This window comes from Branchiostoma lanceolatum, chromosome 3, assembly GCF_035083965.1.
Source record: "Branchiostoma lanceolatum isolate klBraLanc5 chromosome 3, klBraLanc5.hap2, whole genome shotgun sequence".
NCBI classification, from domain to species: Eukaryota; Metazoa; Chordata; class Leptocardii; order Amphioxiformes; family Branchiostomatidae; genus Branchiostoma; species Branchiostoma lanceolatum.
The window spans coordinates 26,191,741-26,205,357 of record NC_089724.1 but is presented as its reverse complement, the minus strand read 5'-3'; the positions used below and the strand labels follow the sequence as shown (position 1 = coordinate 26,205,357).

General features: G+C 43.7%; 1 protein-coding gene and 1 non-coding gene across 2 annotated transcripts; one reads left to right on the top strand and one right to left on the bottom strand.

The window, feature by feature from the left end:
- Window positions 1-388: 388 nt before the first annotated feature.
- On the top strand, window positions 389-13,385 carry LOC136431234 (NLR family CARD domain-containing protein 4-like). The gene is made up of 9 exons (XM_066422554.1): window positions 389-662; window positions 4,486-4,734; window positions 5,960-6,072; window positions 6,613-7,055; window positions 7,279-7,416; window positions 7,822-7,991; window positions 8,966-11,304; window positions 11,739-11,877; window positions 12,294-13,385. The coding sequence occupies exons 2-9, from the start codon at window positions 4,528-4,530 to the stop codon at window positions 12,387-12,389; spliced, it is 3,645 nt and encodes a 1,214-aa protein (XP_066278651.1). The 5' UTR covers window positions 389-662; window positions 4,486-4,527; the 3' UTR covers window positions 12,390-13,385.
- On the bottom strand, window positions 8,455-8,536 carry Trnal-aag (transfer RNA leucine (anticodon AAG)). Its single transcript has one exon. It is a non-coding gene; the product is annotated as a tRNA-Leu (tRNA).
- Window positions 13,386-13,617: the final 232 nt, after the last annotated feature.

Here is a 13,617-nt window from a genome sequence, read left to right as displayed (position 1 = left end):
ATTCATAAGCAGGTTCATTTTGTCCCCGGATATTGAACATGATGTAATTTATCATTTGATACGGCACGTGATAAGTATATATCACTCCATGATTTTAGTGCACTTGAAGAACTGAGGGGTACAACTATTCAAAACCAATAGAATAGTTTGACACAGATCTAGTCTAAAAGTGGAAATTCCATATTCAAATTCATACTGTCGCCGACGTTTCATGTGATGAAGTTCATCATTCCATTCAAGTTGATTTAACACATGTATGTACAGTACTAGTATGTATATATCATTCCCAGCTTTAATCAGCGCACTTGTAACGCCCCCTTGCGACATACATTCAAACTGCATGGTATCGCCGGAGAAGCTTAAGTGATGACGTCACGTTACCAGCATTTAACCTCACCACTCAAGCCCGACCCCAGCGCGTCCTAACCCGGAAAAACTTAGTCACTCTTCTGCATCATAGTCTGGCGGTGGTCTTTGGCATCGAAACCACACGTTCGCTTGTAGGACTGACTTCTCAGAAGGAAGCAACATTTTGTGAACTTATAACATGGCCCGGGACAGTTTCGGTCTGTCTTCTACTGACGCGGAAACATATTAAGGGTGGAGACAGCGGATATCTAAGGGCGTCGCAAGACATCGTCGTCTCACTGGATACTAGGAAGGTAAGAGTCGGTCTCTTATGTCTTGTCAGTTGAGCTACTATCTTACGCAGACGGGGGTTTTGTGGGGATTTCCTGAACTCACTGGATATTAACTGAGGTCTGGTTGTCCTGAGCCGAGAGTGTCGTCATTGTAAGTCATAATAGTGTGTTCGTCAACCTGACGGGGTCTTTTTTAAGTCAGTAGACCGCTGTAAGGCATCAGTATAAATCGTATACGTAGTACATGACCGGCATAGTGATCTCGTTTCCTAGCTGTTCTGTTCCTTGACCTACCCCATGGCTGGAATAATTTGCTTAGGGGCTGACCAGAAACGGAGGGGGGGGGGGGGGTTTGGTTGCCTGAAAAGGGGAAATAAAACAAAACGCACAAACGCACAAACGGGAGATACTTTCCGTCTGAAATTTGTTACAACTTCTCTACCGTTATGTTGTGTTGGGAGGAGGAAGTAACGAGGCAAATAAAAAATGCATGTGGAATGTGTACATGTCTGGATTTGATATACACTATAATACAGCAATCTAGCCTCTTCGAATAGCCTAGAAGCTATTGGCTTAGTCATCGACGGCATGAGGATGGGTTTTCCCTATACGCTCGTTCTCATTCAAATGTACACATTTTGTAATCTCCGTTACCGTTAGAAGTAAGACGTTCCTGACATTAAGATATGCCACATATAAGGTACGCAACTGCCGTTTTTAAAAGCTAGGAAAGTTTTAAGTCGTCATAAAAACTACAGTTTGACATCTTATATGTGGCATTTCCTAATGCCAGGAACGTCTTATTTCAATCGGTAACGGAGATTACAAAATGTGTACATCTAAATGAGAACGAGTGTATAATAATACACGTGTAGGTTAAAGTACTTGTACGATTCCTGTATCTATTGTAGCCGGTACAACCGACCTTGGGCGCAACACACCAGCTTAACCCTTGTCCTGCGGACCGCCTATATATAGGCGCTACGGATAATGTGCGGGTCCTGCGGACCGCCTATATATAGGCGCTGGGGGTATTTCCGGCACGAACGCGTCGCACCCCCGCGTAACTCCCGAAACCCGGAAGTAACATAGTGTTGCAACATCGTCGGGGTCAAGGGTCAAAATTATTGTTACGCAATTCATCTCACGACGCATGCGCGATATGTTAATGAGGCCATATGTTAATGAGGCGGCCATGATGGCGCGTCGTCTGCTGGTATGTTTTCGGAGAGATATTTTCCGTGTTTCTGGCCGTAATATCGGTATTTAAACGCCAAAATGGATCGGTACACGGTCGAAGACGTTCTAGAGGACATTTTCACGAACGATTCAGGGGTGGAATATCCTTTATCAAGCGAAAATTCCGCTGAAATCAGTGACAGTTCTGGCGAAGACGGGGAGTCACAACATCGGCCTCGAAGACATGTCGGGGCAAGCGGAGAGGGACCCTTACACGTTGCTGATGAACTTGAAAGCGGCGCTGACGCTACTTTTAGCCGTCGAAGAGCTCGGGGCACTTACCAAGGACGGCGTGGACGTGCCCGAGGAGGTAGTGACCGTGGTCGCTGGCGGGGAAGTGGTGCATGATTTCTATTGTGGGGCTGACCAGTCTCAGACTTTGATAGCCATATACTCACCTGTTATAATATCTGCAATTCGTATTTCTTTACATATAATACGATATATTATTCTGATGTTGTCAAAACTGGTCAGAAACTTTGTAGTCTTCGTAGAAACCTGTGTGTTGATGCTATACAAAGGCATATGAAAGCATAGTGGAATAATGTACTTTTTATTGCTTTCTATGTCTTTATTATGATATAGCCTTTAGTAAAGATTGTAACAACTGTATGTTGATATGACAAGAAAGTTTAGACTATAAGCTTTCCACTCATGTATAGAAAGCTAGAGTGTCAATTGTTCTATGGCTACAGCATGAAGTGTACTGTTCTGTATGAGAGTGTAGATTTTGCTCAAAAGTGAGTTCAGCACCAAGGGCAGTCTACAACCATATACATGTACTCACCTGTTACAATACCTGTGTATTTTACTTCTTCACATGTATCATTCTGATGTTGCCAAGAGTGGTCAGCAACATTGTAGTCTTGGTAGAGACCTCTGTGTTGGTGCTATGCAGCAGTAAATGGAAACTTTGTGGAATAATGTACTTTTTATTGCCTTTTGTATCTTTATTACCTTTGTATTCAATGATATTACTTTGTTTGGAATTCCAAAGATAATACCTGTTGTAAGCTTTCAGGTGATGTGTAGGAAAGTGATTGTAATAGAGGTAAAGAAAGAAGTATACTAAATCTAAATGGCAAAGCTTTTCTACAGAAAAGCCAGTTCAGCACCATGGACATTGTATGGTCATAAACCTACCTGCTGAGATACCTGGGTGAACTTCTTCATCATAGATATAGCTCTGATGTTGTCAGGATGTGTCAGGAATGCTGCAGCTTTGATATTGGTACTTTTTATATGGTTCAGATACTTCAATACAAAAGGTTTTTGAAAAAAAAAGGTTTTTTATTGATTTATTGCCATTATCAATCAATACAGGTAGGTGCAGGGAAAATTTGCAATATATTTCTGAAAAGTAGAGACTCTTAGCTTTGTATTGATATATAACTTTATAGAGTTATTTGTGGGCAAAGTATCAAAAAAATAGCAAAGTTAAAGCAGTACCCCTCCTTTAAATAGGGTAAAAAAAGCCCAGCACAGGGACTACTATAGGGTAAAAAAAGTCCAGCAGGACAAGGGTTAAAAAAACATTGTGCAAAGTGAAAAGTGTGACACAACATTCACTTCGTTAACAACATTACAAAGACTGCCGGTCTACATTTTCTTTTTATCGCGATACAGTCACCTTCGTCTTTTCAGTCATGTCTCCTCACAAAACATTTTAATTTGTTTACAAACGTCTCTGAGTTCATTGACCCCGAGTTGTGAAAATACCGTGCTTCACTGCATACATGTATTCTCCTGTGTTGTGCATATAAACGTTGTATAGTGTAAACCTAACGTTTTGTTCTGGTCATTGGTCACAGCGAGTATGACAGAATATAGCGAGACAATACAGCAGTCACCTGCCACGTACTTGTACCGCGCTAGAGTACATAAATTATGCAGCTATCACCCTCTGTGACAATGAAGCCGTCCCGACAGTTTTATGGGGGCCAACCCAACGTTTTGGTAACCTACCAGCAGTACAGCAAATAAATGGAACTATTGCAGTCATATACCTTAGATTCAAAGACAAAATGGCGGCCAGGTGTTGTATTGCGTGCAACCACCACCTGCGTTCTACGTGTTGAACCAGGGGTGTTCGGGTCACATACCACTGGGATTTTCTCCGCAAATCACGTCACACAAGCTTTTGAAACCTGTAGTGGCGCTAGGATATAAAATTTAGTTAGTCTGTTATTTGTTCGTTTGTTTGACATCAGAATAGGCGTTTGGTATGCTCTGCAACAAATTACGCGTGTGTTTTGGGCGTGGCTGCAGTTAACTTGGCCTTCGCATGAGGTCGCAACGAAGTGGTGATAAAGCCGACAGAAAAAGTAACCCAAAATGATACCGACAAAATTCGGAACGAATATTATCGATAATCATGAAGACCTAAATGACTACTATAAATTTTTATCATCAAATGTAGACTATCAATCATTTAATAACATACATCAATCATTTGATAGTATCAATCATTTTATCGCATAATTCGTCACTGTGATTATCCAAACTTTTGAAACATCTAAACGTTTAGCTGACAATCAGCAGCATGTAAGACAATGTATTATCCAGTTGCTTGAGTAATTCTTATCTTGCGCACAATGCATTACAGTTCTGCAGGCCTTCAGATTGCACTACCAGAAACCACAGAGCCATGGAAGACGAAGAGGGTCGTCTGAAGCGCCGCCTGGCGAACCTGCTGAAGTTTGAGGGAGAGGACAGGGTGCGACACTTCCTGAGGAAGACCCTCCCCACCACGCATGCGCATGGTGCCTTCACGTCACAGACGTTGTCCGGCGTGCTGGAGACCAACAAGTCCGTCATGAACGACCTTCTGAACGGCACTAACGGACGCCGCAAGGTAAGCTCCAAGCAGATGTTAGGTGCTAAATCGTAAAGTTTTTTCGCTGTCCAAGTTTTGTGTCAGGAAGACAGTATGCCGTCGTAACATCTGCTTTGAGGCAAAATTCTGGTCCTGGGAGAATGGCAGTTTGGAGTCTGTATGTTAGTTTGTTTGCTTGCTTGCTTGTTTGTTTGTTTATTTGTTGTTTGTTTGCTTGCTTGCTTGTTTGTTTATTTGTTGTTTGTTTGCTTGCTTGCTTGTTGTTTTTTTGCTTCGTTTGTTTGAGCCTTTATCTATTCATGTAAACTCAAATCGTCCTGCTAGCTGCATTTCATTCACGAGATCATGAAAAAAGAGGTAAGGGGTCAGTCAAAATATAGCTAGGGTGGAGGTCGATGAATATAGAAGAAGTTTATTGCAAGTTCATGCCCGTGGGCTAATTGCAAATACATGATAAAAACATAGGAAAAACATACATGCGTCAGTAAACTGTGTCTGACTTTGCTGTAACAATAGGTTACTGGTACTATATACAATTGTTGGCTATATCTAAATTAGCTGGGTTTGATTTCTTTTTTGGAAGCAGTGGAAGACGAAAAGTCCCACTTTTTCTAGTATTTGTGGGTTCTGTGATTTCAAGAGATAGGTAGCTTTTTGTTCATCTGTGAATGTGCAAAAGTGGGGATATTTCGTGATAACTTGTTTAAATAATTCGGTTCTTTCGTCACTGTTAAATATACACTTGGAAATAAAATGTGTTTCGTCTTCCACCGCCTTGGACGTACAGTATTTACAATATATGTATGTCTGTATTTCGTTGTGAATGTGTGATAATATTAGGTCCTTTTGCATGACAACACATTACGCGTCATTTCCAAACAGATAGAGTTCGGTCCAGGACGGATCTTGCAGGGTTGTGTCGGAAAATCATAAAACTTTAGGTATACTAATAAGTAAAGTTTTATTGCAAGTTCATGCCCGTGGGCTAATTGCAAATACATGGTATAAACATAGGGAAAACATACATGTGTCAGTAAACTGTGACTGACTTTGTTAATAGGTCACTAATACTAAATACGACTGTTGGCTACATCTAAAGCTGGGTTTGACTTCTTTTTTTGGAGGTAATGGAAGACGAAAAGTCCACCTTTTTCTAGAATTTGTGGGTTCTGTGATTTCAAGAAAACAAACATGCACCTATATAAAATGTATCATTAAAAGAGACTATCCTCCCTACGCACAGGTACTTAGCGGGGAACAATATGACCTATTGTTTCCTGTAAGCGGTCACGTGAGCCCGGGATCCCTAGACATCGCCGTTATGTTCCTCCTCATTCGCTACCTGTGCCGGACAAGGTTAGTATCAAACTGGTATCAAACACCGACAAGAAAAAAACACTGGATGTGTTAGAAGAGTCTTGGTAATTAGCCAGAAGCTGTAATAAGAGGATCCTAAGAACTTTTACAAAGGCATGCTATCGATTGAGTCCTTATATCTGCACCACAGAAACGTACATGACACGTATACGCCTTTTATACGAAAGAATCAGAAGTATTGGTTTTTCTTTGGCGTTGAAAGCAACCTTTTTACAGGTCAATATATCGGATATTTGGGTTGTAACGGAATGGTCAGGGTGCTTGATAGGGTAATCATAGATTGTTTGAGTAATTATCTTAATAACATCTGATAACTCCGCCATCCGTCTTATCTTTCCGGATTCGCAATGTCATGTACAATTCCTGTATTAGAATATAGAATGTAAACGGTCCGGGTACTCGACATGCCGAGCGATGTGCCAAAATTCAGTTTGGCCGGAAATCGCCCCCCTTCGCGCGGTGAATGTGCTACCTGTGTTTATGTACTTACAGTTCTCTCGTGTACTTTGGCCTTCCCAGGTCCATTGCGTGGGAGGGCTGGGAGCACTACCCCTCTCCCGCCCAGAAAACTCCCGTCCATGACATCGTCCGCGTCCACGGCATCTACCAGGACCTGGTCGTCAAGGCAACGACAACCGTGACGTCAGAGAACTTCTGCAGCCTGTGGGACGAACTGTCGTCTGCGATCCTGAGACTTGGCGGGCTGAGGGACCGGGTGGAGAGGTGGAAGGAGGATGTGCCGGCTAGTGAACTCCCTGCTAGGGAACGAGAACCTGACCCGAACCCAGGGTCACCAGAGGGTGCTAGCGCTGGCGAGTGGTCAGCTCCTTATCCGTCTGAAGGTCAAGGAATGTCAAGGTCATTCAGCTGCGAGTCGGACGCAAGTTCGGAAGGCAGCGCGCTGTACTCACTGGAAGAACCGCCGCCTAGCGAGTCAACAAACCCCAAGCAGCCACAGCCAGGTGTGTGTTTACCAAGGCGAAGAGCCACGTGCTTGTCTACATACTTGAAGGACCCCATATAGTGGAGTGACCGCTGTTAATCCCATGAGATCTTCCACTCATCGGTTGGGGCGTTTATAAATAGGAAAATACACCTAACTCCGATATCGTTGCAGCCTGGCACCCCGATTGCTGTATATAACAATATCCTATTCTAACCGCTTATTTTCATTTCAAAATTTAGCCAGTGCAGCAGCGGCTCCTGGCGGAGTGCAGCAGTACTACCTGAGCAACGTGCAGAACGTGCAGATCGGCATGCAGACCCAGATGAGCATCGCATCGGAAGGCTCGCAAAACAGAACTTCTTCGGAGATAGCAGCAGGTATGACAACATCTTTGCACTAGTACGTGGTTTCCAGTGTACATATTTACCTGCTACAGCAAATGCACTGGAAAATGATTGAAATGAAAGTGATCTAGTTTACCTTACGAAGGATAATAATTTCCCACAAAATATAGACTAATCATGTTTTTTTTTTCTTAATTTTTGTTGCGGTGTGAGTTAAGCTAGATGCCTTGGGACTCGAATTAGAGTGGTCAAAAGCAATTCATCTCACTGTACCAAACACGAGCTTACTTTTATTACAGACATAGCTCGATAGGTTGCCATTGGATACTGGGTGGTACTAGAAAGATGTGCCGCAAAAACACGCATAAAGCCGGATCTTTACATCTTCTGTGAGATTCCATTTTCTGATAAAAAAATAAGTTCTTTTTGTTGCTCTAGAGGACCACTTGGAGCTCGTGATGACGTCCTGCCGGTCAGCACTCCGTAACGAGTACAGGAGGAACCTGAGTCGCATCCAGCCGCTGCCGTGGAACAAGAGCTTCTGTGTGCCGATAGATGACGTCTACACCAACCTGGACTTACTGGAGGAGACCATGGAGGGGTTCAAGGTCAGTCCTGTGAAACTCGCGGCTTTTTTTTATCATGATAAAGAATCATAAAGACTTTATGCTGGGCTCACATTTCCCAGCCGGGACCTGGCCGGGCTGTTTGCGGAAACGAGAAATCAAAGTGTATATCAATAAATATGCACAAGCTATGCTCTTAGATAATTTTGGTACGTTTTCTGCTTTTCGTTGTCTTTAATATTGTACTTAACGTTCCCAAAGACTGCCCGGCCGGGCCCCGGATTGGAAATGTGACCCAAGCATAACGAGGGTATAGAGCAGAGTATGTCTACAGAGTTTAGTGTATTTTTTTTCTCATGTGAACAAAGATAAAACAACTTGAATGTTTATCTGTGTAGGTAGAGGCAATTCTTAATTAAAGTTAAACTGCAAATTGCCAACACAAAAATTGGACTTGACCAGAAATTTGTAGATTAACTTTGATTAAGAAAGATAAAATAAGTCATGGCAGCGGTGGGATTCGAACCCACGCCTCCGAAGAGACTGGTGCCTTAAACCAGCGCCTTAGACCGCTCGGCCACGCTACCGTCATGGCGTGTACACCGCAACATGTCTCATTCCGAATTGCAGGGGCCGCCACCATAAAAAGTGTATCTTTCTAGCTTAGTTTAGCATTATAACCTCCTAAGCAGGTTCTGTAAGTCGGGCTTTTGGGGGTCATCGGTCTAATTGGAACCGGTTTCACGACGGCCGCCGCCTCAGAAACGCAGTACAATTAATTGCAACTGATATTACATCCATAAAAAAGCATATCATAAGCCTAAAAAGCCTGACTTGCAAAGAATGATAAGAAAGCAAGCAACTTCTTGTGCAGGGTATAATTGCGAACTATTGAGCTATGATAATGAAATAATATTGTAGGAGAACGCAGGTGCTAAATGCTTGATGATAGTAGTGTGTAATGTCCAGGGCGTCGATACTCATATTCTTATCCGTGTTGCCTGATGCCCACCTAGGTTAACCGTGTGAGTCTTGGGTCCATGGAAGACATCTTCAGATCGAGGAAGAAACTCGGACGGCGCCGGCCGATGAGGATTGTGATGCAAGGCCAGGCAGGCGTGGGGAAGACGACGTCACTGACCAAACTGGCCGTCGATTGGTCACTGGAGAAGGTACAAGCCTTGAAAAGGATCAACCTCGCTTTCGTGCTGAGACTGCGTCTGATTGGTCAGGGAATGAGCATCATCGACGCCATCTTTGATCAGCTGATGCCAACGGGTTTTCCCTACACGAAGGAAGACTTAGCAAAGTGTCTGGAAGAAAAGCAAGGCGAAGTGCTGATCCTGCTAGACGGGTACGATGAGTTCGACTCAGCAAGGTGTCCTGACATCACGGAACTCTTGAAGGGAAGGGTGTATCCAAGAGCGGTCGTCATGACGACGACACGCCCATCGAAGGTCGACGAGATCCAGCCCACGGCAGACACGGTGGTAGAAATCACCGGATTTTCGCCCGATAACGTGAGGCAATATCTGAAGCGACACTTCCAAGGTCAGGAGGGCAAGGTTCATGACCTCCTGCAGCACCTGGAGCCACACATCGCCAACAGGGGCATCGCAACCATCCCGATGTTTACCATGCTCATCAGTGTTCTGTATGAGGACAAGCCTGACATTGTCCTGCCGGCAACCATCACCGGGCTGTACCAGGAGCTCATGAGCTGCATCATCAAGCGGTACCAGGCCAAGCATGGCGAAGCTATAGGAAGCGGAGACATAGCTAGCTTACTCCAGGTAGTAAGCAAGGTGGCTTTTGAGTGTCTACTGTCTGACCAAGTGTCTTTCGGAGAGGCGGATCTACTCGGTATGACCAAAGACAGGCGAGTGGCAGAGCTCGGCGTCTTTAGTTACGATGATAAACAGCCGCATAGCAGAGTCAATGGAGGTCGCCACCTAACGTTCTCTCACAAAACCATTCAGGAGTATATGGCTGGCTGTCACCTTGCCAACATACTTACTACGTCAAAGAGGGAGACGAAAAAGTACCTGACGAGCATTCAGACATTGCAGCGTGTGTCGGAGTTGAAGTACGTCATCTTGTTTGCCTGTGGCACTTCAGAACGAGCGGCGACGGCGTTGGTCGAGCATCTCCTCCGCATCTGGAAGAACGCTCCCGGTGAAACTAAGAAACAGAAGCAGCAAGAGTTCGTCAAACTCAGCCTGCAATGTCTTTACGAGAGTAGAGCGAAAGACAAGATACAGCTACCCGTTTTCGAGTTGTTTCCCTCGGGGAAGGTCGAATTCTACGACGTTAGCGCTGATGTGGTGAAATACCTCGCCTACTACCTGCGGCATTTGAAACAGGTCGAGGCAGTCACCGAGGTGAGTCTGGGAGACGTGCGGGGCGCCTCGCTCCAAGACGCCGACGACCTTGGGACTGCGCTCCTGGGCCTGAACGCCATGCAGACACTCCGAATCTCGAGAAGTCCGCATTTCAAGATAAAGCCGATTATCGAGAAACTTGAGAAAATGCCGTCGCTCCAGCACTTGTATCTCTGTGGCATGGACCTGAAAGAAGAAGGTGAGACGTTAGCTGTGGCGCTGAAACGAATTCACCGAGCGAAGAGAACACTTAAAACACTGCACGTGGCGGACAATAACCTTTCTAAAGAAGCGACGTCACTGTTGACGGCGATTGGAAAACTTGCTTCCTTGACAGATATAGACGTATCCGTCAATGATCTGGGAGATACCCTTGAGACGTTGAGTGACAGTCTTAAGTATCTGAGTGAGCTTCGAACCCTGAACTTACGAGAGTCTGGCATGACACAGAAAGCGTGCGTTGCGCTTGGAGACGCTTTCAAGACATGTCCTTTAGGTAACTTGGAAGAGTGCAATCTGGAAGGAAATCAAGTAGATGACCGAGCAAGTGTTCAGATACTGCTGGAAGGTTTGGGATCTCTGACAAACCTACGCAGTCTCAACCTGAAAGGATGTCGGATCGGGCCTGACGGCGCCGTGACTCTCTCAGGAAGTCTACAAACACTGCCTCGCCTGAGAGTCGTGAATCTAGAAGGGAACGGGCTCGACCTTCGCGCTTCAAAGAGCCTGTTCACGTCGCTGCACCACTGTCCTGGGTTAGAAACAGTCGACTTGAACACCAACTTTCTCGGGAGCGAGGGCTTGGGAGAGTTCGCAGCAAACTTCGAGAAGGCTGGAAGTCTCACAAGCGTCAACCTGTCTCACAACGTGGTGGGAGACGAGGGCTTGGAAGCGGTTTCGAGGCACGCCCACCACCTGCAGCATCTGCAGTACCTGGAGCTGAGTGACAATCCTATGACGAACGATGGGGTCGGGTGAGTCGCGATTCTTTCTTTGTTTTTGATCTTTGATCTTTGCACGTGTGTGTGTGTGTGTGTGTGTGTGTGTGTGTGTGTGTGTGTGTGTGTGTGTGTGTGTCTGTGTGTGTGTCTGTGTGTTTGTCTGTGTGTGTGTCTGTGTGTGTGTCTGTGTTTCCAGACTATTGTAGTCAACATAACTCAAGAACCTCAAGATGGATTACGATGATACTTGGTATGTGGGCGGGTGTTGTCGATTTTCGGCCCCTGGTATGTGACCTTGATACTGCAGCAGAACTTCCGTTTTTGTATCTTTTGACCTGGACGTGCTGTGGTCTTTATTTTTTGGTGGCAGATAGCTTGTTTTCCTCTGCTTTAACTATCATCTGTTATTCTGTCGGTATATTAATCTGTCAGTATACGAAAATTTTATGTTCTTATTTTTTTCATAGGGCGTTCTTTAAGAACCTGCCCGAGATGCTGGAGCTTAAGGAGCTGGACCTGTCCGGGCCGTACGGAGGTAAACTCGCCGTGACTGACGACTGCGTGAACCATTTATCACAAGCGTTGTCCCGGGTACCCAGCTTAGAGGTACGACTTTCTACGATCAATTCCAACTTGTGTTAGAATTGGGATAAACCTGGGATAATGCACTGCCCACCACCACCCACCCCCTGACGAACAACATTTAGTTACTGTACTAAAACAACAGTAGCTAATTGAACTATTAGCATAAAACCTTGTCTTGAATTAATCTTCTTTTGAAGACTACGCCAAGACATCCTAAATTATAAAACCTCGTTCTCCAGTCCTATCTTTAGTCACTGACGAAAGACAGCGGATTTTGTCTGAAACGTCTGACTGTTTCAAAATCTTATCCAGTTGCTTGAGTAACTATTTTGGCGTTCTGTTAGAAATGGTTTTCTCTTTTCTATCTTAAATGTACACAGATTCTTTCATCCAGAAAATAACATTTCTTACAAATTAGAATTATCATTGCTCTCCAGGTGTTGCATCTACGACGCGTTGCCATGACATCCGATGGGTTTGACACTTTCATGGAGGAAGCGGAGAACCACGGAAAGTTGAGAACTGTATCGTAAGTACATTATTCTGTACAATAGTCCCAAATGCCTTCTTAATGAAGCTAAGGGATGAGGTTAAAAATTTAAAAAAAAGTCAAAAGATCTTTATTAGCATTCAGCAGACAGCCAAGACAACAGTCTGAGTTACAGCTAATTTACACAATATTGATTTTAAAAATATTAATAATTTTTAAGAGAAGCTAAGTTAAGACGATTTATTAAATGCTGAAATGCGTACCGTATAAGTCATCAAAATACATAGATTAGAGTGCGTGTAATCTATACGGAGGTATTCGACATTAAGGCTTTAAGAGATGTGTTGTGGAGCAGGGTCGCTTGGTACAGAAAATATCTTTTAAGTCTCTCACTTCTACATTTCGGCAGTGGAAGATGTTTGTGGTTACGTAATGCCCTTCCAGTTAGTGGGTTGCCTGCTGTGTACTAGGTAGATATGAAATAGTATCCGATAATCAAATTCCATAAAGATTTTATTTTATATGACGCATTATTGACATCACATCTTTTCCTACAGATACAGGAGAGAAAATCTTCCGCCTGTATCGGCCTACAGTGACTCCAGACTGTTGGTGCTTTGGTAATCATCATCCTCCCATACTACTCTAAATACGCTTTCTATATACTTATATATACTCTATATGTTTCTATATACTCAGTATGGACATTTCATCAATTTTGTATCATCTTACGTTGTGTTATATCGTGTACATATGTCCACTGTTACTATTCTTTGTGTATTTCCAATAGTATCGCCTTCAAATTGAGAAGATGTAAAAAGCTACGTACATATTTTAGCAATGCTTTGTATCGTACATTTTCTGTGAAATGTATTCTTTGGGCACAATCGTACATCATCGTCCACACAATATCGAGGATCCCTCTGCGTTTGATATTATACGTAGTAGAGTAGAGCTGTGTGATTATGTCAACTTCGACAAATATCCAGTAGATATTAGACTCAGTGTCGACTCTTTGTCCAGTGGTTATGTGAAGAAAGATATTATAATTTGTAAAGTAAGAGGAAATTCGCTATTCTTCTTCTTCTCTATGCAATGCAATACAATAAAATACAATACAATACAATACAATACAATAGAATAGAATGCAATGCAATAAAATGCAATGCAATGCAATGCAATACAATACAATACAATACAGTACAAAACAATACAATACAATACCGAGTCATTGGTGAATCTGATTCATCTTCACCATTACTATCGAATGC